The sequence below is a fragment of the Lutjanus erythropterus genome, chromosome 18 (assembly GCF_056507025.1).
Source record: "Lutjanus erythropterus isolate fLutEry1 chromosome 18, fLutEry1.hap2, whole genome shotgun sequence".
Classification (NCBI taxonomy): Eukaryota; Metazoa; Chordata; class Actinopteri; order Lutjaniformes; family Lutjanidae; genus Lutjanus; species Lutjanus erythropterus.
Window position 1 is genome coordinate 15,843,020 of NC_139334.1, and position 23,745 is coordinate 15,866,764.

General features: G+C 40.2%; 1 protein-coding gene across 1 annotated transcript; it reads right to left on the reverse strand.

Moving 5' to 3' along the window:
• Nucleotides 1-74: 74 nt before the first annotated feature.
• LOC146310847 (uncharacterized) lies at nucleotides 75-22,908 on the reverse strand. The gene is made up of 7 exons (XM_084742971.1): nucleotides 22,801-22,908; nucleotides 22,587-22,698; nucleotides 5,731-5,814; nucleotides 1,942-2,223; nucleotides 737-868; nucleotides 615-642; nucleotides 75-504 (listed from the first exon to the last, which is right to left on the reverse strand). Exons 1-7 carry the CDS (start codon nucleotides 22,906-22,908, stop codon nucleotides 378-380), a joined length of 873 nt encoding a protein of 290 aa, XP_084599097.1. The 3' UTR covers nucleotides 75-377.
• Between the last annotated feature and the right edge of the window lie 837 nt (nucleotides 22,909-23,745).

The following is a 23,745-nucleotide window of genomic DNA, read 5'->3' on the forward strand; positions in this document are numbered from 1 at the left end:
ATTACATATTTTATTAACTTTTATACACACACGAAGAGAGAGAGAGAGAGAGAGAGAGAGAGAGAGAGAGAGAGAGAGAGAGAGAGAGAGAGAGAGAGAGAGAGAGAGAAAGACAGGCAGGGGGTTCGTGGGAACAGTTGCACCCAGCTAATGCTACAGAACTGTGGTTTTCACCACATTCAGCTTGTGTTGAATAACTTCCGTGAAATTAGATTAAATCAAACAAATGAATTATAATTAAAACCACACACAGACTAAATGTATGTGCAAGACCATATATTTATCGGTGTTGATGTTGAGCTTACATGCAGATATTACCCAACTTCAGTCTGATCTTCCTCTTTCTTTATTGCACATCTCTACCCTCTGACGGATGTTCATGACAGACTTGAGTACACATTATCACCACTCATGTTGCTGGGGTCCAGATCAGTGTATGCTTGGTTGGTGTTTGTGTAATTCATGTAGACATCTGTGTCACAGTCGGTCTTCGGCAAACCTCCCCTGGTGTGCAAAAAAGTGTGATCACACTGTTAATACACACAGCCCTCTGACTCAGCTGGTTTACAGCATGTGGACAAATTGCTTTGCATACATTTTTTCCTTGTACTTACTTTGGTGACTTTTCAGGTCCAGGAAAACCTTTAGGAAAAGATTAAGATTAAAATCATGCACAGAACATTTGCTTAAAATTTGACCCAACAGGAAATGCTCTATGTGCGTATGCGTCCTTTACCTTTTGCTGTAGTGTTGGAAGTGGTCAAAGTGTCACCAAGTCTTTGCCAGTTCAGCCAGACAAGAGTAGCAACGCAGATGAACAAGGCCAGGAGAGAGAGGACGAAGGCAGCTATTCCTAATTTCTCACCGTCTATTGTAAATCAAGGAAACAGCACAGAATTGCAGGTGAAAGGCTTTAAAGAGTAATTCTGGAATTTGTAGACCCATTTTTGCATATTTTGGAGTATTAATGACTAATAGGAACAAAAGGTTTTAGAATTGGTCCAGAAGATTACCTCAACTGTAGAAGTGAAACAGGCTGCATTGACTGCAATGTAATCCTGGGGAGCAAATGTGCCTGGCTCAGATTGTTCTGACAGCATTTTTGATATGATCCCACAGTAATGACCTTTTCAGACAGCGCCATCAGACAGGAGACTGAAACTGTTATACTGCTCTGTTCAAAGCCACCAGACTCCTCTGACAAAATCAATTTTTACCACAGAACAACTCCCGTGTTCTGTGAGGTAAAATTACTGCTTTTGCCAGTGGACCCTGGTAGCTTTGAACAGAGCGATACAGTGTCTATTTCTGTTAAACAAAAAAGATCTTAATCTTTAACAAAAAATCCTTACCACTGAGCATCCACTGCAGCACATTCAGCAGCTGCTTGCTGATTCCTTTTTTTTTTTACCATCTAGTTATTTATACCCCAAAATATGTTCAACTAACTTTATATAGTAGAGTGGAGCAACATTAGCAATTTATTTGGAGTTGTGTTTTTGACACCTGATCTAAGTCCAGGATTTACTCTCCTTTGTTGAGACTACCTGTCCCTGCTGGACAATGTTGCACCAGCTAGTTTATAACTGATAGCAAACACTGACGTTGTTTTGTGGACAGCTAAACAATGAGCTATAAAGTGAGCTGAGGAGAACTTCAGAGCTGGGTCATAAGTTGTTTTTTGTCACTGCCAGCTACCCCTTTATCATACAAGTAGTCATGTTTGTAACTAAAGTGGATCATTAACAAAAGTTTTGTTTATGAGAAAACAATAAATTAATAGTAAAGCTACTTGCTGTACGTTTTGGCACAAAATAATACAGATACTTGTTCAGAGCATGTGAGGTAATCTTAAAACAAAATCTCACTCTCACTGTGCAGACTGATCAAGATCTCACTGTTTCATTCATTTGATGTGGCAGATCAAAACAAACCACAAACCTCTTGCATGCATGGAGACGATGTAGACTGTGTGTTTGGAGCTCATGTTGTGAGATGACCCGCTCATGGCGTAGCAGCGGTAAGTCCCACTCTCCTCTGGCCTGGTGAGGGTCAGATCGCTGCCATTGTTCACAAATTTCCAGATCTGATTCAGGTCATCCAGGCGCTGCAAGGACCAGTTTAGGGATTTTTCTATGGTGGAAGTGCAGTGCAGGTGGACTTTCTGATCTGCCACAACTGGGTAGTCTGGTGTGGCCACCAGTTGCAGAAAGAGGACTTTTTCTGGGGACAAATGGAGGATGACAGAGTAGAAATAAAATAGTTATAGACAGAATGTATTAGTATTGTACATATTATCAGCCTCAGTTGTTCTGCAGATGGCAATGTCTGTTCAACGTCCTCTGCATGAGGTTTCCTGTACTTTAAATGAACATGACAACATCCTTGAAAAGTGGGGGAAATGTTGGGACAGCGTAGTGGCAATGTTTAAAATATGTGCTAATGACATCACTCTGGAATTTTACTTCGGTTGCTACAATGTCACGTGCAAAAGTTGCACAAGTTACATGCAGCTACGTTCCTACAGTGACTTTGTGTTAGTCAGGATAGAGCTGCCTGCAAAGTGAAAGGAGCTACAATCAAAAAGACAAAAAAAGTTCACAATGAAAAAACTTTTTCTGTGCGCACAAAAAGTTTTTTTTTTTTTTTTCTTTTAGGTTTTCATTGAAATTCTTAACTTCAACAAGTGAAAAATGAGGGCAAGTGTTTTGTTTATTTTTTGAGTGCATATCTGTGGCAACTGTGGCTCTGAGCTGACGGTGAGATCTCCGGCTCCTCCTGTCCACATGTTGAGGTGTCTTTGGACAGAAGGAGTGATCCTTAATTTGCTCCAGACTGGCAGGCATGGCAGCTCCGTTATTGTTGCCAGTTTGAATGGGTGAATGAGAGGAAAATTGTAAATCGCTTTGTCCATTAAGGTAGATAAGTGCTTTAAGAGTGCAGTCTATTTGCCATTTCAGGCACCCCTCAGTAAGTAGAAGTCCCATTTTTCACATAGACCAGTGTTCCCCAACCCTGGTTCTCAGGGCCCACTGTCCTGCATGTTTTAGATGTGTCCCTGCTCCAACACACCTGATTCACATGATCATCAAGCCTCTGCAGAAGCCTGACAACAACCTGATCATTTGAATCAGGTGTGTTGAACACTGACATGTTACTTCCCTCACAGTTGGAGCATCTCTACAACTTTGAACTTGAATCAGCATGAAACTCTTACAGATAAATCATCAGCACAAAAGATTAAGAACTCTATTAGACAGTATTTGATTCTTTGATTAAAAAAAAAAAAAAAAAAAAATGCATTTCAGACTGATTGAATGAGTCGAGCCTGGTGTGCTCCGGCTTGATAGAAATGAAGACCTGCAGCCACACGGCCCTTTGTAGAATAGTTTGTACATGCCTGCTTTAGAGAGTCCTGTATTTCAATGTTAAAGGGACAGTTCACCCAAATATGTCTGTGCCTTTTCCCCATTCCTCACGTGTCAGCTGTTTCCCCCTTCCCCTGTGTTTCTTGTGGTTCCTTGTTTGTCTTTCTCTGTGTGTTTCTGGGTGTGGCTCTCATCAGTCCTGCTGCCAATCTGCCTGCACACCAGAAAGCCATCCACTAATCAGCCCCAGCAGTACAAATACCCCGGTTCTGCAGTCCAGTCCTTGCCAGATCATTCAAACCACCTTTGTGGCCTAGTTGCTGCTTCTTTGCTTTTTTTTTTTGTCTTGTGGATTTGTATTTTTGCCTTATCCTTATTTCCTGGTACCTCAGATCCACACTTACTGGTCAGTTGTTTGTCTGTCACTTCAGCCTGCTTACCAGTTTCCAGTCCTGCTCAGCCTGCCTGCCTTGTTTCACCTGAGAGGCCTGGATCAGCCCAAACCCCCAGCTTGCTTTCACTGAAAATAAATCCACTTCAAACTGAACTGCTGTCTGAGTCTCTCATCTTATGGGGCTCAAAGCACCAAAAACATACAAACATACAAACAAAGAAAAACATGAAAAACTTACAAAATAAGGGTCCCTTTCCAAAAGTCATGATCTGTTTCTAAGCATAATCCACAAGCCTTGTTGTAAGCAGTTTCATGTAGTAACTTCTTTCTTTTAGCAGTAGAATCTACCAGAACCAAGAAAGTAGTTCCTACACAAAACTGCTCACAACACGGTGTATGAATTATCTTGTGTGACAAGGTCATGATTTTTGTAAAGAGACTTTGGTTTTGAACTTTTCAAATGTATTTTTTGGTGGTTTAGTCACCACAAGGAGAGTGCCATTTAGTCTCTGCAAACTCTGCAATGCACATCAAAAAACTCTAGGTGGATAAAGAGCATTACAGGCCAAGGGACAAATATATAGGGTGAACTGTCCCTTTAAGAGACATTGAGAAATTTGTTTAAAGAAGCAACACTAACAGCAAGCAAGCTGAAAATGGGTTCACCACATATCTGGTTTGTTTTGGATAAGAATGCGAGTAGCCATGATAAATTAGCTAAGGTTAGCTAACGTTAGCTGAAAGGCAATGCTTACCTATTCAGGAGAAAATTAGTCTTGAAATACCTCTGGGCTCTAAGCTGTCTTACAAAATTACCTGTGTTTTATGATGTCTCTGATCATGGAGCTTTCTCGAAAGATTCCTTAAGGGTTTTTTAGCTCAGAGTCTTTCTCAGCTGATCCAGTTTGATCCAGGGTATCAAAATGGGCCATAGGCAGAATCACAGGGGCCAAAAAAAAAGACCTGCTGCACCAGAATGGAAATTTCAAAGTAGAACACAGTTGCTGGAGCATTGATGTCATAGAAACTAAATGTTTCCTTAATATCTGATGTCGTCATCATCATGGTTGTTTTATGATTTAACACCTTTTCACACTAGAACATACTTTTTTTTTTTTATTTTCGTGTGATTAATCCACAAGCTTTCACATCAAGCAGAATTTCGTTGACTGATTTTATTTTTTCTCACCTGAATAATCAAACTGCATGTTGTTGACAAGGTCGCATTTAAAACATCCATTTTGGCAGATTGGTTGTTTTACACGTTTCACCAAACTTTTTTTATATGATAAAGGAGGGAAAACTACAGAGACTTGAAATACATCCTGAAGCAGCTGTGGTACTGTTCCATCCCCTGAACCAAGCAGTGAAACTCACCAAGTTCTCCTTCTTGCTCAATAGTGGTTGTACCCATGTGTCATTTTTCTTGTCTTTTTATTAAGTAAAAGCAGCACTAGGTCATGTTCACATGATCATATTTTTTTTTAAAAAAAAGGTAGCACATCTCAAGTCTTCAAATCAAGGTGGACAAAATATTCACATTTCACTTTTTGATTTGGCTCAAATCACAATAAACAAACACAATGCATTTCTTTTCTTTTCACTTAATGTTGAATACATCTTTTTGCTGCTGTGTGTGAAAAAGTCAGGCGGGTCAAAAATTTCGCCTCCAAAATATTTGCAGATTTTATTTGTGTCGCTGTTGATCTATAAAGGCTTTAAGTACATTAAATATATTACACATTTCTCCTTTAAGAAAAAGTCCATATAAGAAGACAGAATGGAGAAAAACACTTTGTACTTAATAATGATACACTCATTAAACATCAGCATGTTAGCATTGTCATTGTGAGATTTTTGCATGCTAACATTTAGCATTTAGCTCAAAAGACTGCTGTACATGGTCTAAATATACCCTCCTGTAGACTATTTGTTTCATTTGATGGTAAGAATCAAGTTCTGTATTACCTTCTGCAGTCTGTGTAGTTATGGGAGTTGCAGGCAGAGAAGTATCCTGAATAGGCTGCAGAGTAGTACTATTCCAGGATTTCACTGGAAGGACAATAAAAAGCACAAATAAATGTCAAAGTATATTTGTGAACCTACACTCTGGATTCTGTTATTACATTTGTTAATAGAATTTCCTTACCTGCGCTCGCACTCAAAGAGAACAGGAGAAAAGAACTAAGTAGCATGTTGATTTGAGATGAACAAAAAGCACCACACTCTCTTCAGGCAAACAGATGTGACAATGAATATTAATAATCAAAGCACAGGTGAGAATGGAGGAACTGAAGGAAAGGGAAGTTTCAGGTTCCCTTTTCAAACAAAACAAGTATACAGAAATAATATCATTCCCCAGTTTTTATTCAAGGCAAGCAGCAAAATACTTTGCTGTTTGAGATCTTGGAAACTGTCAAAAAAAAAAAGAAAAGGAGAAACTATCAATATATAAAAACATAGACAGCCAAACCAATCAAATAATAACAGTAACTCAACTACAAAAGCACAAATTAGCATAAAGAGAATCATAATTAAACCTAATCTCTCCAATGAAAGCCTTCAGTTTGTAACGTTTAAAAACCGTCAATCAATTCATGACCTGCAGGAAAAACAGTTAACCAGACTCCAAAGAACTTTTAATGGTTTTTCAAATTCCAGAGCTGGCGGGCAAATCTATCAGACTCTCGACACACTTGGTTTCGAACGTTTCATATCTCCGACAGTGGTCACCTTCAGGCTCAGGCTGTGATGACAGCTGAGATTGTTGCTGTTGGACACTTTGACATCAGACCTCGCACCTGGGGCAAACTCTCACCAGCTGCCAGAGCAGGTCAGGAGAAGCAAGTGGGTTTTCTACACGTTCTGCAAAAAGCACAGAAATTTAAGACCGATACATCAGACTGTTTTATGTCCCTAATTCATGGGTTGGTTGTATTGTTGCATTATATTGTTGGTTATTGCTGTTGCTTTGTCAACCCTGTGCACAACAGTAGTGGTTAAAGAGGCTCACCCAAACCTTAACCATTACTATTATATGTGGACTTGTGTGTACTTTTAACCGTGATCATGACTGGGTAGCATTGTGTTTACCTAACAGATTTTTGTCCACAAAGTGCAAGTGGGGGCATGTTTTGGTATCTTTCTTTGAGCCCTGTATTCCTGGCATTAAAGTTGCAGTCAGTAATTCTGGCGAATTGAGTCTGAAGTGCTCTTATTTTGGACTGGTGCCATGAAAATGGCTGATTGTTGAGTCTCATTCCCAAGTTGTGAAATACTTTGGTTTTGGGAGTAAGAAACAGGCCAGATAGGTGCTAAAAAAAAGGTCCTAAAATGCTCCAGCTAAAAAATTAATGTGTACACTATGTTAAGAATGTTTTCACCAATTTACTTTGCTGTCAGACAGCCTTTTTCATCTCACCAACCCAACCAAACTCCATAGGTGAAATCAGTGATTTTCAACAAGGGAGTTGTTGGTCCACCACTGCCTCAATTGGTTAGTTTGTTTGTATTATTGTGTGACTTCAGTGAATCCGAACCATCCTTACAGAACACATAATAACACAATAACACAAATATACAAATAAATTGAGGCAGTGGTAGACCAGGAACTCGTGTGTTCTGTGAGGTAAAACGGATGATTTCTCCACTGGGGTTTGGTTGGTTCGGAGAGAGCAATTTTTGTCATATATATATATATATATATATATATATACATATATATGATATATATATATTTTTTTTTTCAGGTGGACCTTTTTTAAGTGTTAAGTGCTGCCGACCCTGTCCACAGTAGATCCACAGTAGATCATTGCTCAGCTTTATCAGGCACGCTGACTACCATCTACTGAAGGTAATACACTGACTATGGGTTAATACAGCCCCACCTCAAAAAATCTGAACTATCCCTTTGAAGGTTACCATGGAACTTTTGGACAACGGCACACACAAAAAAGTGCCAAGCCCAGGATTAATCCTCTAAGTTTCTCTTGCATCAAAAAACTGTTGCTAAAACAAAACTACAACTGCTGTTTGTCACTGCAGAACAAAACCTGTCTATAGGGAGAAAGGAAGAGGTTTCACAACATAAAGTAGTGAAAGATATATTTCAAAACTGTTGCTGAAGCAAAGGCAATACCTGCACGTAGAGGACTCAATTACAAGTAAAACAGACGCATTCAAGCAGTGAAGTTTTATCAGCAAAAAATGTTAAAAGTGAAGTTGCATAAGATGAATCTCCAAAACTCAGCAACTCACACCAAACAATCTAGATAATAAATATGTATTTTTGATTTTGAGGTGAGCTGATTCTCTATGACCCACTTTAGAACCATATTGCAGCCACGGTTGCGGTTTTAAACAATGATTCCTCTTTGTTGTTCCCCTATGTAAAAAGCACATCTCACTGGAGGTATGTTTTTCAGTTTCAACGCACAGTAAAAAGACACAAACAATAGCAACGTGGTTTCATTTCCACATGGTCATGGTGAAATTTTGAAATTGACACGATGAACAAATTAAAGAAAATTTATCAATATTTCCATACAGAAAGTCACATTATATTTTGTTTTCTGTTCACTATTTGATCTATGTGTGCTTGCTTTCTTAGAATGTGAAAAAGTCACATAAATCACATTACTAAATGACGTTAATACTAATTGCTTTAGATCAGCTTGTTTGTCTTGAGCGATTGTTATTTGTAGAGGGTGAACTTACAAGGAAACTCTGCAAGTATATTCTGATCACTCTTGCTAAGATCATCTCCCACCCTGTATCTTAAAATATGTTCTTTTTTTCTTTCACAGTAAAACTGAGATGGTGTTAGGGTGTGTTTGTGGCCAGTCTGTGACTTCCTATTAATGAAGCTGTGTACACCAGAGGGGACAGGGGAACCTCTCTCTCTCTCTCTGTCTCTCTCTGAGAGGAAGATAGATGGTGATACTGTATAATTATCTATGTCTGTCCTCCTGTGTGTATGCATGTGTGTGTGTCTTTTCCCCAAGTCATTATTCTTCATCATTCTTCTATTATTCATTACTCATTCATTATTCTGCTTGTACCGCTGGCTACAGTTATGCCCGTTGGTTTGCACTGCAGACACGACTGTGGCCCCCTGCCAGTAGATGACAGCAGGATGAACTCTGTGTGATGTGTGCATGTACTTATACACACGTGTAATATATTGTCCTGTATGTTTATGTTTGTTTTTTATTGACTTAGACAGATGCAAATAACATATTTCATGTTATAACTTGTTGCCTGCCTCTATGAATATTGACTATATTGATCTCAAAGGGGCAGTATTCGCCTGGTAACTGAAGAAACTGATTTGTACCCAGTGGACAGGGTGGGTCATTATTTGACAGTTTTCCTTTGATTAATAATGCCAAACAAAAACAGATGAATCTATATTCCTTCAGTATGTGTGTCTACAATATCAGGGTGTTGTGGAAAGAGAAAATTAAAATTAATTGGGAAAGTCCTGAGCAATTCAACAATCCAGCAGGACAGAAAAAAACACCATGCACATTCTCATTAAACTAAATAAAGAAATCAATAACAACAAATAAACAACTGTGATTGGATTATGGATCAATGTGGTCCTTGCAAAGAGCAGATGTCCAACATGTTTTTTGTTTTTTTAAAACAGAGATCCAAGGTCTGAATTATCTCTAAATCAGTGCTCAGAGGAGATTTGATCGAAGATGTATTGGTTGGGGAGAGAAAACAAAGTAAATAACTTCTGGCGAACAGCAGACACACTGGTCACAAGAGACAATCACAGGTTAATGATTAATGCTAAAACCTAATGTAGCAAAATTAGAGGAAGAGCTCCGAAGTCAACAGAACAGACTCAGTAATGTCAGTTGCACAGCAATATCTTTCTGAAGTTTGTTATCTTCTGCTTTCTTCCAACAAAAGAGGAAGTTCACACATGCACCATCTTAAAAATTAACATAACTTGGTGAGAAAAACATGCAAATCAGTATAAGAGAAAGAGAAAACCAGAGCAATGTCCGTAGCCATTTTAAATACAGGCGAGCCAGATGGTACAGGTGTGCCGCATCTCCTCGATGACCCTGGTCTTCACTTGCCTATAAGCAGCCTGGAGAGTTACATGATAAAAGACACACACATCAAAACAGAAGATCATCACAGCTAACATTAGCTAACGTTACCTCACATGAGCTAAAGCTTTAGTAACAAATTCCCTTTTAAGATTGAGCATAGGCATATAAATAAGTAACTATAATTACTGTAAACATTATATTTTTGGGTTATTTTTATTATTAAATTGCTGTATAATTTTCTAATTCTTAATAAGCTGTACAGTGTACTGGGTACTTTGACAGCAATATTGAGTTACTGATAAATTATTTCATTGCCATTTATAGCACTTTGGATGTTGTTTCATTTGTATGTTTTCATGTGCAGTGTTTAAGGTTGGTTATGACCTATTTGGTTCCTACCTTCCTTTGTTTTGTGGGGACATGTAAGTGATACACAGGAGAGTGCCTCGTGCAAAACACTGGGGAGGGAAGTTGCTGTACCCGGAAGTTGGGATGTGTTTGCACTGTCTCGCCGTTTCTGTGAACAGTAAATGCAGAGAAAGAACGAAAAGTTGAAGCCCGCTTATCACTCACAGCCCATAAGAACTAGGGTTACAGGCGCATTTATTAATTATGAATTCAGCTTTCATTTGCATGAGGAAGAAGTGGTATTTCCTCTTTCAAAAGCAGCAATAACATATCTATTTTGGCCACTTGGGGGCAGTGAACATGGCACTGGTTATATCAAGTTTTAGGTAAACATGGCAAACTTGTTAGCAAACAGTTACTTATTAGTTATCCAACAGATATGGACATTAGCATTCATTTGGGGCTGTGATTCTGGCTTATGACTCTCAGTTCCAGCTTGTTGATAAGTCTCTGTCCTCTTTTTGTTTGATGAAAACAACACTATGAGAGAGCAGAAATGTCACTGTCTTGCAGGTCAAAAGTATATCTCCAGCCTTTGCACTGAAGTCTCAAGTCAAAACAGTTTAAGTCCTTATCTTGAACAACAGTCAAGTTCCAACCTCATTTTACGAAATTACTTCAGCTAAGCATTAGTTCGCTATGTGTTAACATTAGCCAACCATTCAACATTTTGCAGACTACAGTTGGTCTTTTTTTGACCACGTCATTGTTTTTGTGAGCAAACGTAACGTTAGTTCTTCACAGTTCTCTCCTGCAACTTGATGGATGCTGCTGAATTGGTTTAAATGGAATTACATGTCACCGGGAATGAATAGTGTTAGCGTTGGTTAATTCAAGAAATGAAGGGAAATGAATTAATTTGTGGCACACTTTCTTAATAACATGTTTGGGCTTGGTGTAAGGCAGTGATTTTTAAAGTGGGGGCCTTGGCTGACCCTATGAGGGCCTCCAGAGGCATACAAAAAAATCATTATGTGAATTACCACAAAATCCTGAAATTTAGTCATAACTCACACAAAATCGACAGGAAAAGACCCGATGAGCAGACCAAAAGCCTAGGTGACAAATATCACCATCAAGAAATATGAAAAAACCCTGGACAATTAAAACTTGCAAGTATAATGCAGCATACAAGTATGGATTTACTACTGCACACAAGAACTGATACGAGTGCCCCAACTGTGATCTTTCCTTTGAGACCTTCTCAAATGAGTGTTTAAAACTGTCAGTACTTTAAACAAAAGCACCCTCCAGAGATTGAAAGAAAAAAAAACACTCTGGGTTTTTAAAGATATCTTGCAAAAGGGCGGCCCTGTCCATAAGCTTTTGCACCTTGGTGTGGGACATTTGCAAACCCCTGGTGCATGGTATCAAATATTTGTTTATGTCAAAAGGCTCAAGTTGAAGTGAAGTCACAAGTCTTTAGTGTTATTGTGTTGGTGTGATACTTTTTGTTGGTTCATTGCTACAAGTGAGACTTTTCTTACTGTCACACTGTTTTCACGTTATCATTTGATACACAAAATATCCAGTATAGCTGCTTTACATATAAAGGCAGACAGTGGAGCTACAAACCATACACTTTCATTAACAGGTTGCATTGAGGTTGCATATCAGCAGGCACCCCTGAAGGTCTATTTCATCATTTAAAAGATGTTTAACTGAAAAGTCTTCAATTTTCCCGAGCTGCTAGAGGCCCCTACATCTGTGTTTCCTCTCAGTGAGCGCTTTGACTGCACACATACAGTAATCAACCACTGGGTGGTGCTCAGTACTCAGTGTTCTCAGCCCTTTCCGTTTGTTCATGCCTCAAAGCCTCAGACTGTACAGTAGCCTTCACTTCAGCCTTTTTCCCGAGATCCCCAACCGTCAGTGTGCAATCTTAGCTGCTTGATATGAGTGGCCAGTTCCTATAAACTGTATAACTAAGGAGGAATCCATCACACAGGTTTTTCAGTGCACCAGAAGATTGGAAATGGTCATTTTACAGCAGAAAAACTGAGTGTATTTTTGTAAAACACACATTTCCTTTCGGTTTTTATATTCAGACATTGTGGTATTAGTCAGATTTTTAATTACACTCAGTTTGGTTTTAGATTATGTAATATATTTCGAGGTATTGGAAGACTATTTTCTGGTTTAAAGGTTAATTTGCTTCAAATGAATTCATGCTTTTGTCTGCAGCAGAATAAGACGAGTTCAGTGTCAGTGTGATCGTCTCTGGCTCTGGGGTGTTTTTCAGTTCACACTTGAATCGCTGTTTTCCCTCGTCTTGTGCTTTCAGTTTGTCTGTGTGCTCTGAGCATTAGGCCTATGGGGGGGTTACAGCCACTTTGTTAAAAGGAGGAAAATTCATTATTATGTCACTGAGTGGAGAAAACATGAGATTCAGCCAGAGATTTCCTCTTGGAGACAGTTGTTCTTGATGACCCAAATGAAATATGAAGGCATTGTGCGTGAGTGTGTGTTTGTGCGTGTGTGTGCGAGCAGGAAGATGAAGGAGTGCACTCATCCCTGCATCATTTTTTGATGGATAAGTTTCCTCCCTCCTCTCGTCACGCGTTGGTTGTCACGGCAATGACGAGTGGCTTCCTTCTGCTTTTCTGGCGGGTGGTGGGATGTGACAGTCGTACGGGCAGCTGCCAGCATGCGTCTCACTGCTCTCCTCTTCCTACAGACTCCCCATTTGCCTCTATTACCCTCCCTCTCCCAGTTCAAGCGATAAACTCCTCACTTATTTTACCAGTCTTCTTCTCAACGATCCACAGCCTGGGTTGAGAGGGTTAGTTTACACATGTATTCCTATACAATTACTAATTACTTATTAAAAATGTAGTCAGTAACCCAAACCAAATGCCACAGTGTTTAGCCAAATATGTTTTATGCTTGTTGTAAGTTTATGAATTGCTTGACCAGATATTCTTTCCTTTGTTGTGTGCAAATGCATGTTGTAATTATGAATATCTCATATAGGCCTACGCACTCAAACTTTGAATAAACTGTCATAAACTTATTCCAATTGGGGGCTTGTGTTTTAACCAACACACCATCCCGGTCACCAGAATCACCACCTACAGTCCCAAAATATTTTTTTTTAGAAGTAGTATTGACAGGCTAGCTAGGTAGCTGGATTTCTGTTTAACTCTCTGTGTAGTTAACACTGGTGGCTGGTTTGTGGAGCTAATGTTAGCGTTTGGTCTGTGTAGCTAATGTTGCAATTAGTCTGTATAGGTAATATTACTTAACGGTCTGTGTAGTTAATATAAGAGCTGATAAGAGTATTTTCCAGGCCAAGCTGAAGGAATAACTTACCCTGTACTCTGATATTGTTAGCCTTTTCTGATTTCATGAAAACATTATTTCACCAGAGGCCATGATAATGAATTGACTGCAAGTTTAGCTGGTTTCACTGAGGCCAGTCTGGTGTGACTTGTGAAGTGAAGTGTTATGTATTTTAAAATGGTAATCCTGCTAATAATCCCCACTATTACAAAATGTATCCATAATCATATTATGTCTTTTTAATTTGTAACTATAATTGACCACAGATACCTTTTATTTTTTGTAACTGAATCACATAATCCTGTTACATGTAATACGTTACTCCCCAAGCCTGTTCACAACAGGCTTAAATCATGAATATCATTTCTTTCTCCGCCATCTCCCCCAGCTGACCTGTGCGGTGCTTCAGAAATAATAACAGCATTGAGAACCAGCAACAGCAGTGACAAGAGCTATTACAACACCATGCAACACAACAACAGAGGACAGACAGCACTAAACTCCAGATGGGCGCTTCCTGTGCCAGGCAGGAAATGGCACTGAGCTCCCTCGCCATCATATTTCATTTTAGCAGAGAACAGAGATGATCATCACTTCATCTTCGGCACATCCGTCCCCCAACGGGTGAGCTGTAAATTCATTTCAGTCTTTTTGTTCTCTGTCTCTGCGTGGATCCCACTTGGGTTGTTGTCATCATTGGCGAGAAATGCCGGGCATCCGAACTCCAATATTTTGCCTCGGAGCCTTTCCTGCGCCTGCTGTGGCGTCTCTCTGGGTGGAACAGAGATGATTCCATCACGGCTGACCACACACAGATGCATGCGACTGCATGACATGTGTGCTCATGTATACAACACAGACGCTCTGTTACAATCCCGACAAATAAACTGTGTCCCACGTTATTTGGGGCACTCCACTGATTTTACTCATGAAGGTCGAACTCGTCATGTGAGTTCAATTCAGCCTGTGAAAACAGTTGTACGATGTCTTTTGTTCCTCTGGAGGAGCTTTTTAAAGTCTGATAAAATAGCCCTGGTGATGTTTTCAAGGTTATTTTATATTTGAGAAATAGTATTTTGAGAGTATCTAGCTTCCATATTGTGGCATATTTCAGAGAGGGACAGGATAGACAGGCAGGAAAAATCATGTTTTGTTTTACAGGAGGAAAACAAGATTGGATTTTGATACATGAATACAAACATATTGATTTTCTTTTTTTTGTATTTTTTGGCATATATTGATAATAAAATTTGATAACAACAACAATAATATGACCTAACAGAGTCAAAAAGGTATTTTTCATTTTATCTTGACTTTAAATTCTTAACAAGTGTGTTATGCATTATGACAGACACATAACATACATGTTATGTGGCGTAAAGAACAAATATGTCTTTTTGAAATCTCTTGTGTGCTATATCTCTTTTTTGAGAAAGCACATCAAAACAGAGCCAAAATTCAAGTCAGGTCAATTTTAGTCATGTAGCCCAACATTACAAATTTGCCTCAAAAGAAAGGCACAAATCTGCACAAACAGTCTGTTTTTCTTTATTCTTGGTTCGGATAAGAAAATAAAAGGAACAAACTCAGGAGGAGCTACGGAGCACGGATTTCTCTTCCAGGACAGACAGACATGCAATAGATGAGGTATGAACACAGTAAACAAAAATAACAATGGTAACAAGAACCTTCAAAGAACGAAGAGTCTGCAAAGAAGGAAAAAAAACATTAAAGGCTTTATAACAGCTGAAAAACACATCAAATCAATATGTATGTGCATGTGTTTGTTTACTTCTATGCATGCACATACAGTATGTGTGTGTGAGGGCATGCAGTTAATATGTGTGTGTGTGTGTTACTATGTGTGTGTGTGAGTATGCGTGTGCGTGTGTGTGTGTGTGTGTGTGTGTGTGTGTGTGTGTGTGTGTGTGTGTGTGTGAGTGCATCATCCCTGTGCTGCGCGGTGCAGATGATGTGCTCAGTTCTGCTGTGTAGGCCCTGTGTTGAACAGATGTCGCGGACGCTGATACTGTCCCTGCGCTGAGCGGGAACAAATTACAGGACGACACACACACACACACACACACACACACACACACACACACACACACACACACACACACACACACACACACACACACACACACACACACACACACACACACGCTGCAAATATAACCTTCAGATTACAGATGGCCCCTATCAGAGGCCGCCGGCTGGATTTGCAAGATGTAAATACTGAGGGGGTAATCCAGCACGGGGCAGAGGGGGTTATAGCATGGGGCAGGACTGGCACCAGATGGTGGATGTGTGTGTGTGTGTGTGTGTGTGTGTGTGTGTGTGTCATAGAGAGAATGTTAAGCATGCTGAGGCACTGACATTGGGATTATGGTAGTCTGTTTTTGATGTGCCACAGATGGACTTGTAGTGTTTTGTTCTCGACACTAAACGCAGGTGGATAATAGCCCTCAACATGAAACACACCTGATTCTGTTTCACCTCTTCTTTACCCACATTGCATCATGGCAAAAGGTTGTGAACCTCCATTTTTAGTTAATGGGAGGCCTCGGCTTAGAGTGACCTTGAGTAGCATGTGAGCAGTAAGCCGAGTAAGAGAATGTGAGCATGAGTGCTTTGACTTTCAACCTTGATTTCCCTGTGGTGTTTGGCGAGTGATATCAGACAGACACGGAGGAAGAAACGCAAACCGAGAAAGAGAAAAAAGGGGCAACAGTGCTGACATATGAATGAGGCGTCGTTTAATTCTTTGACTCGCAGAGGTCACAAGCCAATCGAGCTGGCGCGCTATGATACGGTGCGCCATCCTGGGGAGCATTTTCTCCTGCACATCCTTTTTCATTTCACCTCCTCCCCTCCTTCCTCCCCTTCTCCCGTCTCTTACATCCTTTTTGTCCTTGCCATAATTTCATCTCTTTGCACGTCATTAGCAAGCTGGCGCCTAATGAATTTCTTATCTCTCTGAATTCAGTGGCTGTTGTGATAACGTTTATTGTGTTCAGTTTTACTATTCCCCACATCGGAGGCAGCGGTGTGTGTGTGTGTGTATGTATGTGTGTGTGTGTGTGTGTGTGAAAGATGGGAAAAGAAACAGAAACAGTGAGATAGGCAAATATTTAGACAGAAAGACAGAGGCAGAGACAAAGAGAGCTCTCACCAGTGGTAGCATTTTTGGTGTTGTATCATCTAATATTTAACTTTAAAATGTGAACAGAAAATTAAAGAGATCCACCGCTGCCTTGACCTGTTTGTTTGTTTGTGTTAATCTGTGACTTCTGTAAACCTGAACTATCCTTTTAAAACACAGAAGTCATACAATAACACCGACTTGACTCTGGACAAAAGACTCACTCACTCAACACACACTCACATCTGGCTTTGGTCTTAAATGTAAAAAGCTACAGTTGACATTAACTTCTGGTTCAAATGACTTTGCAGAGGTCATGGGTATTTATTGGCTCCAGCTTTGAATGGTGGTGATGGAAACATTGCACACACTTTATTTGCCCCTTTTCCAGCAGAGGCAATGAAAGCTTGGCGCTTCTATCTATGTCTCTTTTTTTTTTTCCCTTTTCCATATACACATGTGCTGCTTGGCTTGGCTCGGTATGACTTGGTGCGTCAGCCCAACACAGCAGAGTCTTCACCCTGCTGGATGGTGTGTAATTAACCGATGACAAGCTTGTGTTGTGCTGAGCAGCTGGAACATGGAGGATAAAAACACAATCATTTCCTGATATTCTGTTACCTCAAAGCTTTTCTTATGAAACAGCAAAATCAGGAAATGTTGGGTCAGCAGCAACTTAACATGACTCTTATACAACTGAAAGAAAACATGAAAAAGTAAATAAAGGAAATAAGAAAGTACAAACAGCGGCGCAGGAGAGAAACCAAACTTTAAACCACAGACATTCAGTTAGAAGCTACAAAAATGCCGAGAGCTAAACACAGACACTTTTAAAGCCCCTTTCTCTCTGCTCTCCTGCACACATGAGTTCAGTCTCAACTTTTGAGCACATCAGAAAAAAACAGAAAGGCAAACTCGTCTGTTGGCAGTTGAAAAAGGATCAGTTGTCTGTTTTTACCCAGTTTAGCTGCATTTAAAAAGCCTGTACAAATGTGCTAATTTTGGTGTCAAAACAGCATAATTTTACCTCACAGAACACAGGAGTTGCTGGTCTCCTGTTAGTTTGTTTGTGTTATTGTGTGACTCCTGCAAATCTGAGCAATGGCAACAGTTGGGAGGACAGCCGGCATCCGCGGGAGTTACGTGTGAGATAGGGAGAGAGGCAGAGCTCGGCACACGCACCGCAGTGAGACACGCTTTGTGGGAGAGCAGAGGGGTGAACGTGCGCCTCAATCCTTATTCAGTAAAGTCTCACTTACTTAATCTACCTTTGAACTGTTGGATGTGAGGAGCAGCGCTGGTCCATACAGTGACCCAAAAACACAGAGAAACTGACAGCAGCTATACGCTGAATAGGGGGAGAGCTTTCTATATTGATCCCTTCTGCTTTTGTTTGCTCCTTTGATTTATTGGCTCCACTTAGTAGTTATTAGATATTTTATTGTTCACCTTAGCATCTGCTGTCTGTATGCTGTCTTGGGTCAATGTAATTCCCCATTAGCAATTGTTGAAATTTCCCTTTAAAGCCACACTCCCTACATGTGACAGCAGACCATCAACTCCTGTGATCTGTAAGGTAAAATGACTGATTTTACCTGTGGAGTTTGGGTGGTTTGAACATATATATATATATATACATATATATACATAGAATGTCTGACAGCAAAGTAAAAACAGTCTAAATTTAGCGTACTCTTAAACTGACACTGATTATTTTAGGTGGACCTTTTTTAAGTAGCTAAAATACGTTTTGTTGCCTGACCCTGTCCACACCATCACTTTGCTTCCATGCTGGTACTCGTCTCTGCTTGGCCAAACGCAAAATGAAGAGAGGAGATGGAAAAAAGAAATAAAAAAACACACAAAGGAGCAGGTAAACCTCTTTGAAACCAGAGAAAAGACACCTTGAAAGCAAAAAAAGGAATAAAAAATAAAAAATAAAGTCACTGATTGGAAACTGATATGGCGAGGGAGTGGAGAAGAAGAAGCTTAGAGATGATTAAACAAGGAGAGGAAAAAGGATGTGCAGCAGATCGAAGGACAGAGCAGTGGCAGATGGGAGTGTTCTGGTCTGCTACTAATGTTCCTCAGAAGAATTAAAGTCCAGGAAGAGGTTAGCACACACACAGCGACTCATACACACACACGTGCACACTGTCAGCTCAGTATAGGTGATAGCAAGGGCCCCTGTAAACATCAGCAACCCCTTACTGGCTTTCCCTCGGCAGTAGTTAGTGACTTAGCGACCCATGCAACCCCCTGCACGCCGGCATCAGCCCCCGTAGCAGCGCATGGTCGATCCAAAGTGTCACCTCGCTAAATACGGGCACACACACATACATACCGCTCGATGCAAGTGTTAAGCACATTCTTCTGACACCTTTCCTGATAACAGAAAGCATGCGGGGTGTGATGAGAAGAGGAGAGCAGGATGGAGAAGAGGAGAGGGAGATTGGATGAAGAGCTAATAGCAGCTGTGTCACGCTGTCAGCATTAGTGTAATGTGGTGTCAAAACAAGGCCTCATTGAGCACTGGAGCTGTATTTTTAATGCTCACTACTACAGTAGCACTATTGTGACTTGGAAATATGATTTCTTGTACAATGACATCATGCTTTATGTAATGGTGAGCATGTGGCCAGTCGGCCAAGGCTGTAAATTAAGGTAATTTTCCCTTTGTACATTCAAAGGCCAGAAAGAATCTAATTAGGGTGAAATAATTCAAGGAAACTGTAGCCTTAATTTGGCCCTTTCTTACATAAGGAAAGTCACATAACTCCCTTCTAAAATCTGACAATTTAATGTTGCTTTACTTGAGCAAACATTTCATACCTTATGAAACTTTGCTTACACCTTGTTTGCATTTTCTGGTAGACTTGGTGCAAAAGTAGTACATCACATTAAAGTTATTCTGAGAAACATCCAACTTCAAAATCGGCTTCCTTCTGTTCGTTGCCACCTGCTGCAGTTCCAGTTTTTCATTGTGCAGTTTTCAGCAAATAATTCTTACTCACGTTTCCTACAACTAGCAGATGGTGTTCATGGAAATCCCATGAAAAACTGAGTTAATTACTTAAACAATTTTTTTTATAACTGGTATACCACAGGTGACAGGACTGAAATGCGTGACTCAGACAGATCTTGATTTAAATTTTTTTGCTTGCCAAAAAAACAGTTGGGTGCACTGGTAAACAGTCAGCCAAGGCAAAGAAATCCAGCAAGTAATCTGCAAAGGGTCATAACGCAGGCAAAAATCCAAAAAACAGAAAACTCACAACACCACCACTACAAAAGTATAAGTACCTTTAATTTGTACACAGTACTTGAGCAAATGTTCTTAGTTACATTCTACCACTGGTGGCCTTTCACCTACATATTCTAACCAGTGCACACATGCCGAGACCCAGAAACCAGCCACATATGTGGGAACTGGAACATTTTATTAAATGCAACTTTGTCCAGGAATATGAACCATGTGAGCACAATCTAAAGTAATATAACTGAGGCCATAAAACAAAGGCCCAATACAAGTTACAGTCACAAGAATATGTGCTAATGTTGGACCCACCTTTGTTGATATGTAATAGAACTTCTGTTGCAATAATCAATGATTAATTAAATTCAAGCAGTTGACACAGAGTGAATTTAGGCCTTTTGTGGGTGAGTTGCCTTTGCATTGCTGCAAGTACAAAGACTGCTACAGTAATAACTTAAAACTGACAGAATAGTCTGTTTAATGCATTCATGAAAATAAAAGCTTTATGTGTCAGTTTCTGAGGACAACGCAAGAGTGGTATTAGAATATTCTAAATCTAAATTCTTTGGGTGCTATTGATATTTTATAAAGAGAAAATAAAATTTTGACAGCCCAGACAGCAAAAACATTGTGTTTTTTCTGTACTGGTCAGTTTTGCTTCATCTTCTTCTTTGCTGTCTTTCTTTCAGATGAAAGAAAGAGATATCTAAAATCCCCTCTTCAAAAACCTTGTTTTTATGTTCAGATTTGTTTTCTGGAAATGTATCTTCACTGAATTAGAAGATGAAATAAAAAAAAAGCTAAAAGTCACTCTGATGCTAGAACCACTTGCAAGGACTTTTTAAACTTTTTTTCCACTGTCATCATGTTTGTGCAACTGTTGTGAAATTTACCCCAACACTCTCTGCAGCATCTGCTCTTTGAAAACACCAGTACTCAGTACATGGCAGATTGGTCTCCAAGTACCTTGAAAGCACATTAAATTATTCTGTAATACCTCAAGGGTCAGAGGATACATTACAGGTGCTTTAGTCAGAGTGTCCAACAAATTGAGCTCTTGTGCTCTGACCTCTTTGAAGGGAAGAAAGAAAGAAAATGTTACTCATCGATCGATATGTTGAAGGACAACAAGCGATGAGTGTGAAGAGAAGTGACACATGCACACACGTGTGTAAATCTCTCCTGCAGTGAAGGTCAGGAGGACGCACTTTAAACTGTGTGTTTAGAAATTATATTAACCCAAGTTCAGGCTATGAGGAAAGGCGAGGAGGTCTCTGGAGGGGCTACCACTGACTTTCACAATTTCATTTGATGCCAGAATTCCACTTTGAAGACATTTTTCGTCTAGCCACAGAAGAAAGTACTTGTTTGAGGATGCAGAAATGGGTGAATTAGAGCAAGTCTTGAGCCTGTAATAAGCACTTTTTTTTTGTTATTTTTCACTAATAGAGGCAGGAGTAGCTGTGGTACAGTTCAGCTCCTGGAGCAAGCAGTGAAACTCACCAAGTTCTCCTCTCTTTGTCAATATTGGGTGTACCCAGGTCTGTCATTTTTTTCTTTTACACCTCAAAATATAAGAAAATGACCTCCTTGTCGCCACTGCTTGAAGTCTCCGTGATTTTGTGACGGTGTATAGATTCACTTTCCGGTGGAATGCACAGAATGTGGATATGCGTGTTTGACTGGGTTTGAAAGGTTTGAATGTGAAAAATTGTCAAGGAATATTCTGCATTTTCGTTTGTTTTTCTATTTCATCACCAGTGTGAAAATGCTGTTATAGCTCTAAATGGCTCTGAAGTGACACAGAAGCAGAAGCCAAGTCAAAGAGGGATTAAACTTAACATGAGCTTTCTAGCTGTTATTTTAACGGCCAGTAAGTTATCTAAAAAGACGTGTACCTGTGGGACGTGTAGTGAGGGATGAAGCCACATCCTAGTTGGTTGCCAGGTTTGAAAAATCACCCAATCATGTTTCAAAAACAAAACGACTTCTCAAAATATATAAGATGCATATGTTTAATTACAAATTCAAGTTCTGTTAATTGTGTTAAATGCATCATTCTGCCAGTAGGGGTCTCACATTAAAACAGTAACAAAGGCTGTAGTTTGATAATGTTGTGAAGTACCGTGGGATTGTGGGAGCTGTTATTTTAACTTTTAATCAACCACCATAGCAGATAAAAATGTATCTGACATGACTCAGGCTTCGCATTATGTTTAGTAATTTTCTTTCTCACTCTTTGATGTATCTGATGTATCATGTGTGTGTTTTCCCGGACGTTATAGCAACTAGCAACGAGTTAGCAATGGCTAGCAGGAAATACGCCATTACACTGAATAAACTAATTTCTCTGTGTTTTAACATAGTTGGAAACATTTGTGATAGTGTTATCACACAACTCAAAAAAATATCTAGCATGTTTCTAGAGTTTTTGGACATTTTATTTTGGAAATGCTACATATTATAGCTTTAACTCTAAATTCAGGAATACCAAGTCAAATTGAAATTGAGTCTTTTGGCAATTAATATAATCAAGGAAGTCTCAAATCCTCAACCCTCACCTGTTCACTGTACCCACAGTGTGTGTGTGTATCTGTGTGCTTATGGACACAGGTCGTGCCAGTCACCCTTTATGAAATCTTAGGTTTTAGGTTTTGCATACATATTTCCATCTCATCCACATCGTCCTCTGTCCTCTTGCAGAAGGAGTTCACACACCTCTCTTCAGTTCTGCTCCAGCACCTGAGACAGCCATTGTACACGGGGTAGCGAGTCTACACAAGGACCCAGAAGCTTCATTACACTCCCGGTCTCATCACAGTACACACAGCCAGAAAGCAGCCACCGTGTTGTTCGGCACTGCAGTGCTTGCCAACTGTCCACATGTCCTGGGCAGGGCTGAAGTGGGCGCGGCCTGCAGAGAGACGCTTAACTGCCTCAGCAGGAACATCAGGGGCACAATCCTGCTCGCTGTCCCCGCGCATATGGCCCTGTTTTTCATTTTTGGGTGTACACAGTGGAAAGGAGAGGAGAGAGAAGGAGCCGAGAAATGGATGAGGGGAAAGTGACAGAAAGACGGAAGCAAGACAGAAGGATGGGTTGAAAGAGAAAGATGGCCAGACAAAGTAAGACTGAGAGAAGAGAGAGACAAAGATGGAAAACCAGAGTGGCAAGAAATGAGTAATTGAGGGAGATAGAGAGAAAAGGGTTGAGAGGGTGTGAAATGCGAGAAGAGAGTTTAATTTGTTTTTTCGGCAGTGTCGTGCCGTCACAGAAATGTGTTTACCAGCCCCTACTTTGCCATTAGTGACACTCGGGTGCTCCTGTAGAAGAAACCAAATAGGTTCATAACTGCCTCATGTATCCTCCAAATGTCCCCATAGCTCTCCGTCTGTTGGACTGTGTCCGTCCGTATGTCTCCTCTTCTCACTTCATCCATCCCCCTCTCTGTCTCGCACTGACTCCCGTCCTCTGTTTGTTTTTTTTTTTCTCTTGCTCTCGTCTCTTTCCTCCTTGTGCTTGGTCTTTCTCCAGGTTTGAACCGCTGCCTGTTGTCGTGATAGAAGGCTGACCCAGAAGTGCCACAGTGCAATGAGGGGTGGAGGGGTGGAGAGCATGCAAATGAGACAGAGCAGGACAGATACAGACGCTGTGTCCCTTTTTAGGGGCTGCCTCCATGTGACAGATGTGGCCTCCCAAGTTGTAGCATCACAAAATGAGATGGTCTACAGAAGATTCATCGTAGCATTAAAAGTTTCTACCCATCAACTCTCAGGAAATAGTCCATGAAAACAAATTTGTAAAATCGTCAGTTCTGTTTC